General features: G+C 48.9%; 1 protein-coding gene across 1 annotated transcript in view; it reads left to right on the forward strand.

Moving 5' to 3' along the window:
• The window catches only part of xkr7b (XK, Kell blood group complex subunit-related family, member 7b), a 65,792-nt gene extending 64,077 nt beyond the window's left edge, over window positions 1-1,715 (forward strand). The window contains exon 3 of the mRNA XM_076276107.1: window positions 709-1,715. Coding sequence (XP_076132222.1) covers window positions 709-1,715 — 1,007 coding nt within the window. The remainder of the gene's footprint in view (window positions 1-708) is intronic.
• Window positions 1,716-7,500: the final 5,785 nt, after the last annotated feature.

The following is a 7,500-nucleotide window of genomic DNA, read 5'->3' on the forward strand; positions in this document are numbered from 1 at the left end:
CATCTTTTTTTTTTTTTTTTGGTTAATGATTTTGATTAGTTTCATATTTAAGTCTGCAACTTTCGAGGCTTTTTATGGAACAACTGGAGCGGCCACAGTCATTAGTCTTAATGAGGATGAAAGCACAGCGGCAATCAGTACTGTCTTATTTCCTCAAGATAAACAGTGAGGGACTGTGTTTGCACTGCGGGTGCTTCGGTCCCGATATCATCTCTGCTTCTCATGTGGCAGTCTTGAAATAGACTCACTGGGTGAGCGTGTTCACTTGAGGGAGAGTGAGTGAAGGGGGGGTGGAGGGGGAGTGAGAGGAACAGAGGAGGAAGGTAGGAAGGGATAGAGAAACACTGTAGTCTTTTTTTCAGCAGATTTTATTTAATCTTCTCACTCATTTACTCTGTACCATCGTTTCTCACCTCCTTTGTTTAATTTAGCTAACCTTGGCTCTTCATTATCTGCTCTTGATATCTTTTCCACACGTGCATCCCTCCTCTTTCCTTCTCTCTCTCCTTCTCTCTCTCTCTCTCTTACTCTCTCTGCTGAAGGCAGCTGAAGACTTTAAATTCTCTGACGTTTCCTTTGTGTGCTCCACCTTAGCCTAGATTTCACCTTCTTTCTCAAATACTGCAATATTATATTCATCTCTTCTTCTACCCTGTTTTCCCTTCTCCTTCTCTCTTTTCCTCTCTTTCTCTCTCTATATCTCTGAAGGCCTCTCTGCATCTGCCTCTCTGGTATCTCTGGCCTGGATGATTGCCTCCTACCAGAAGGTGCTGCGGGACTCGCGTGACGACAAGCTGCCCATGTCCTACAAGGCGGTCATCGTGCAGATGCTCTGGCACCTGTTCACCATTGGAGCGCGCACCATCGCATTCGCCCTGTTCGCCTCCGTCTTCCAGCTCTACTTCGGCATCTTCATCGTGGCACACTGGTGCGCCATGACCTTCTGGATCATCCAGGGCGAGACCGACTTCTGCATGTCCAAGTGGGAGGAGATCATCTACAACATGGTGGTGGGCATCATCTACATCTTCTGCTGGTTCAACGTGAAAGAGGGCCGCGCCCGCTTCCGCCTGGGCGTCTACTACTGCGTGACGCTGGTGGAGAACACGGCGCTGACCGCCGCCTGGTACCTGCACCGCGGGCCACACTCGTCCGACTTCTACGCGCTGCTGATCGTGTGCGTGGTGCTGTGCAGCTACGCCCTGGGCACCTTCTTCATGCTGGTCTACTACTGCCTGCTCCACCCCGACGGACCCATGCTGGGTCCGCAGTGGAGCTGCGTGGAGGAGGGCATGGGGGTGATGGGGTTGGGCGGGGGCGAGTTCGGCACCGGGGGCACCCCCATTCCCCAGCAGGACGTGGTGACCAGCCCGCCAAGGACCCTGCAGAGGACTACGAGGGGGGACCGCAGCGTGGACGGGGGGATGGAGCCGGGCAGTGCGGGCGATCGGGACAGCTGCCTGCCCGTGTTCCAGGTGCGGCCTCCCAGCGCGCCGCCTTCCGCCCAGTCCCCGCGCACGCCACGGCTGGAAGGCCCGGTGATCCGCATCGACCTGCCCCGGAAGAGGTACCCGGCCTGGGACGCCCACTTCATCGACCGCCGGCTGCGCAAGACCATCCTGGTGCTGGAGAACACCTCGCCGGTCACACCGCGCATCCAGTACCGCAGCCTCAGCAACCCCAAGGAGGTGACAGAATATGAGACAACAGTGTGAGTGCGCACACACAAATACCTCCAAGCCGCCAGGGGGCACCAACAAGCCTCCCTTTCAAACACAGGCTCTGAAAGGAGCGCGCAGGGAAACTGAGCTCTGGAGGGACAAGAGGACGCTGGGACATGTAGTTCTCCGGGGCTGGCCCCTCTGTGCTCCTGTGTCAGACCTGTGCATGCGAGGGCCCTGGCCGTGGCCGGCACTCTCTTACAGCAGGAGGAGGGAGAGAAGACAGAGAGGCTCAAAAGGTCAGGGGTCAACCTTTGAAGTCACGACCTCTTCTGTAACAAGACTGAGACAAGAACAACCTAAGTGGGACCATATCAGGCCCAGCTAATGAACCATAAGGATGACAAACTATGGAGCTGAGACAGCTACAGTATAGTGCCATTGTTGGATGATGATGATGGTGACTGACTGTGAAGGTGACTGTGGTGGTGCGAGTGATACTAGTGGTGCTGTTGATGACAATGACTGTGTCCATTTTAAAGAAAACGACTATATAGTGTATGTAAAATCCAGAGAAGAATTTGAATTCTTCACGCCAGTTCTGTTAGAGAGAGCTACTGTTGGCTTCTCGACCTCAGTGTTACAGTGACATGAAAACAGTTACAGTTGTGTGTCAGTTCGCTTCTGTGAATGGTGCAAAGATTTAGCAATCATCCTTTTTCCTTGAATCGATTCAATGATTTGAATATTTATTTTTTTCATAGATTTTATTGATTTTATCATTTTTATGACTCAGTGACCATGTCTTTGATATGATTCGTATGATGTAATCATACGTCTATATACATATGGATTTTTCTGTTTGGTGTATATACTACATTTTAAGCCCCTTGTGGGTAAGTATGAGTGTTTGTTTGAGGTTGTGTGTTTGTTTGATTGGTCTTGGAAAATGCTGCCTCATTTATAATAAAGATAAAGAGCAGATTAAAAAAAAAACTAAATTAAAAGAAAAAAGACGTAAAATCAAAAGCTGTGATAAAAATGTAGATGGAAAAAAAAGATAATGGTAGTAAAATTGGCTGAGCCAACAGCCTTAAGAAACCCAGAATCCATTGTGTGTGGTTGTGCTTCATTTTGAATTAGAGTGTTTTCAGAGATACTGTTTCAAATAATGAGATGCATTTGTTCAAACATCTTGTGTATGTGATGTTGCCTTTGTTTTGCATCATTTGATGTGTCTGTAATGTCATAACCCCCTGTCTCCATTTGTCATTGGATAATTTTAGGATTTGACATGTCAAAACCATGGAAACAGAGTTAGAGTTCTGCAGTATAAGATTTCAGGCAGGAACCAAATCTGAGATGTTCTGCTTTCCATATTGTCAACTGATAGCAGTAAATTCAATATGAGAGCAAAAGATGCTTTCAGTCATGTTTTTTCAAAAAAGTTCCACTTTTCACAAGTTCCACTACTCAGTCCGATTTAACACAACCCAGCTCATCCCATAGGACAAGATGTAACTTCAGTAAAGGACAAGAGAAGCCATCTGGGCCAAATTTTTGTTGAATTTTTTGGGTGACAATAAAATGTGCCATGACCACCACATCTGTGCCCCACAGGCCTCCATTAGCAACAGGTTTGCATCACTACCCCTGTTTTTGGCCACTGAAGCATCTCAAAACATTACTTTTGAAATACAAAACTCAGCTAATCATCTAACCATTTATTCCACATTCAAATTTCCTTTGAGTGTCTCCAGACATATGTTGTGATAAGTGTTTGGCTCCGTATTGCTACCTTCCAGCAAACCATTTTTCCACCAGCGCTGAGGAAACTTTGTCCTGAGAAGTCCTTTCACCCATACAAACTGACATCTAGGCTTTCAAAATGTGAAAAACTGCTTTTTAACAGTGTTTACAATAGTGCTCACCATTTAGTTGTGTTCTCCGCTGTCCTACAATCCCACAGTTAATATGACGGGATTAAAGGAGGTTATGGTAACTACCGCCTGTGTGACAGTGGTAATTGAGAGATGAATGAAGATGATGGCGGCTGGTGGGTCGACAGCAAGGGAGCGTGGGAGAGAGAGCGTTCTCCAGCAACCAAAAGCCGCTGTCTGTTGGTTTAAAGGCTTCAGAATTGGACCCAAATCCCATAACCACAGAAAAAACCCAGCAACCCTAAAGGTCCAAGCTGGAAGTCTGCTCAGTAACCCCACCACCAACCCCACTCCGCTTGCCCAACCACCCCACGGCCTGTTAGATGCTTAGGGATATGTGGGGACTTGTGGGATTCTGGGGATTTTGGCTGCACAACACTGGCGTCTCTACTGATGGATATGTGGGGGGAACTGTGTGTGTGTGTGTGTGTGTGTGTTGCTTGGGAGAGTTTGAGGGTTTTTTACATGGGGGAATTAGAGCGCTGAATCTGGTTCCTCTCAAAACTGATCCAGCTGTCCTTGAAGACTTTTTGAGTTTGTATGTGTGTGTGTGTGTGTGTGCATGTTTGTATATGTGTGCATGAATATTTTTACTCATCTGTGTCTGTTCAAAAATGTTTTATTTGTGTGTGTGTGTGTGTGTGAGTGTGTGCAGCAGTGTGATAGCATGAAATGAACCAAACGAGAGGAGGGGGGAGGGTGCAGTTATTCATCACCTCATAAAAGTTACAGACCAAACTGAGGCCAGCGGTATTTACTTGTGTCTAATTCCTACCAGCTTTCGCTCGGCCCTGCGCCCCACAAACCCCCCAACAACCCCCCCCCCCCCATCCCCTTCTTACCCACACAGCTTATTTCGGCTCCTCAAGGCACTGAAATCTACTCAATTACAGCCAGCCTGCAGATACTTGCTGTGGGCCAACACCCCCCCCCCCCCCAACACACACACACACACACACACACACACACACACACACACACACACACACACACACACACACATCAACCGTCACAGAGGCCTCACTTCTTCCCCCGGGTACTTTAAGGACTCCATGCTTTGATATTCTCCACTGTGGAAGAGTGTGTGAGGAGAGAGAGAGAGAGAGAGAGAGAGAGACAAAGTGAGAGAATGAGTGAGAGAGTGAAAGAGGGAGGGAGAGAGAGAATGAAAGAGAGAGAGAGAGGGTGGAAAAAAGGAAAAGAAATGAGTGCAAGAGCTGCAGCAGCTCCCAGAGACATGGAGGGTAATTGCCTCTGACACCATTCCAACATTCTGAGTGAGCATTCGGTGCTTGTAGCGAGGGTGGGGATGTTGTATGTGCTCCGACTGACTCTCTCTTGCTCTCCCTCTTCTTCACTCCCTCTTCCTCGGCTCTCTTCCTTTCCTTTGCTTGTCGTCCGCCTCCGTCCATTACTCACCTTTGGAGCCCTCGGACGACTCCTCCATGTGGATGAGGCTCGTGGACGTGTGGTGCTGTTAAACACACACATAACCCCCCCCCCCCCCCACACACACACACACACACACACACATACGCACACACAAAAACATGCGCATATATGAATAGGAACCTTGGGAGGATGGCAATTCATTTTTTGTATTTTTTTATCCAGGTGTGGTGATTGCAGAGAGCTTCACCAAAAGGAACTGTATATCTCTCACCCCCCCCCCCTCTCTCTCTCTCCCTCATCAGTTCTTTTGTGGGATTCATCTGACTATCTCTCCATCACTCCACTTCCTCCTTCCCTTCTTTGCCCTTTTCACTCAGCTGCTCTTTCTCCCTCTTCCTCTCTCTTCTCTCCTTCTTTCTCTCCCTCCTCTCTGACTCCTTCCTTTCCTCAGTTTATCCTGTGCGAGTGTGTTTGAGAGGCGCACATGTGGCCTGCACTGCTGATGATAAGGAGGCCGCGCTGACATACTCAACACACACACACACACACACACACACACACACACACACACACACAGAGAAGCGTGTGCACGCACACACACACACAGGCTCCCAGCATACCCCGCACGCTCATTCCCCCCCTCTCATTGCTCTCTCTCTCTCGCCTCTTCAGCCACCTCCCTACCTGTGCTGGTCTGGTCACCTCCACACACACATCGGGCAGAGAAAAAACAGGCCAAAAGAAAAAACTAAATTGGGAAACAAAATGTCCCTCTTGATGTTTTTTTTCCTTTTTCTTCTTCCGTCTTCTCGTTGCCATGATAACCACAGTACCGACTCGTTAAAGCTGTGCCTCCGTGGTGTTCCGTCAGAGTGCTTTCCCGCCGAGCTGCGGCTGCTCTCTCTCTCTCTCTCTCTCTCTCTCTCTCTCTCTCTCTATCTGCAGAGCTGAACCGTCATTAGTGCCACTTTGCGCTTCTCTCCTGTAGACCACCTCCCGGAGGTCAACAGCACTCACCCAAACACCTGAGGGGCTACTAATGGAGAGGTGTGCGCCATCACGCAAGCACGAGACGGAAAGGAACGCCTGTAAAGCACCTCTACATGAAAGAGAAGGGGCCCCCGTGGGTGCTGTCCGTCATGTCGGGAAAAGGTGTTGGGTTTTATCCCGGGGGCCAAGCGCTGTTATTGACTTCTCCCTCCAGCGCCCCTGCAACTAGACCTCTGCTGAGCACCGGACATGTACTTGATCATAGGGTTCAGTGGGGGTGGGGGGGGGGGGGGGGTACTCCACATTGAATTTGCTCGATTGATTGAAATTGACTTGGTCCGTCGGATATATGTGCAGTGAAACAATGATTCCCAGTGGGTGGGCTCCAGATCATTTTCTGCGGACAGAACAGAGCGATACTTCTCCCACTGCTGCCCGTGCAGTTCACACTCTAAAACCCCCACACAGTTCCGCCATAGCTGTGAGCAAAGTCCCCAAGCAAAAAATACAAAGCAGGCAGATATACAAACCATATTCCTGTGTAAGTCACTGTAAATCTCACTGCCAGTGCTAGGTCATAGCACCAAGGCGTCTAAACCAGGTGCAAAGGTCCTCCCTATTCGTTGCAGATCGTGTTCAGCGAAGATTGGGAATGGTGTTTAGAGTCAAGGTTAGTATTTAAAATAGTACGTTATCTGGTGACTGTGATACTGTAAAATACCTCACGTCATAGGCATACTCAATCTTTTTTTCATTTGCCTCTTTAAAGATTTGGAGAAGCCTCCAGTCTCTCCCATGCTTGATCACAGTCCTTGGCGAACACTGCCCCTCTGTGGTCAAGCTTGAGCAATGCATCCTGGCTGCTCAAACTGCATCTACCAGTGTGTGTATGTGTGTTTGTGTGTGTGTGTGGACGACGGCAGGTTGTTGAGGCATTAGCCCGTTTAGATCAGGGGGCTGACTGGCTGCATTTGTCTGAATAACAGATGTTGCCTGGCAGGGATGAGAGAACTGAACTGCCTTTGGGTCTTCTTAGGGGCCCCAGAGCTATATGCTCTCTGTTCTCTCACTGCTGGTTCAGATGGAGCGAAAGGGGGCTGTGGCACACACACACACACACACACACACACACACACACACACACACACACACACACACACACACACACACAAACACACAAACACACACACACACACACACACACACACACACACACACACACACACACACACACACACACACAAAGCTGGCTGCTATCTTCAGATGATCATTGGGGCGGTTGGGCAGTTGTTCTCTAATTCATGAATCACGCCTGGGAGACACAACAATAAAGCAAGAACTGGTGATTGATTAGCGAAGATGCCCTAGAACACAGACAACTTCAGCGGTGTCTGTGTGTGTGTGTTTGAGAGTGTGTAGGCTCAATGAAAAATCTGTTTGTGCGTTGGATCAGTGTGTAGATGGGAGATGTGTAATCTATTGTTGTATCTTTGAGGGAGAGAGAAAGAGAGAGAGCG

The sequence above is a fragment of the Alosa pseudoharengus genome, unplaced genomic scaffold, assembly GCF_046254945.1.
Source record: "Alosa pseudoharengus isolate Yale_2024_CS ecotype anadromous, Long Island Sound unplaced genomic scaffold, YU_APseudo_1.1 YU_APseudo_1.1_scf_9, whole genome shotgun sequence".
Lineage (NCBI taxonomy): Eukaryota > Metazoa > Chordata > Actinopteri > Clupeiformes > Clupeidae > Alosa > Alosa pseudoharengus.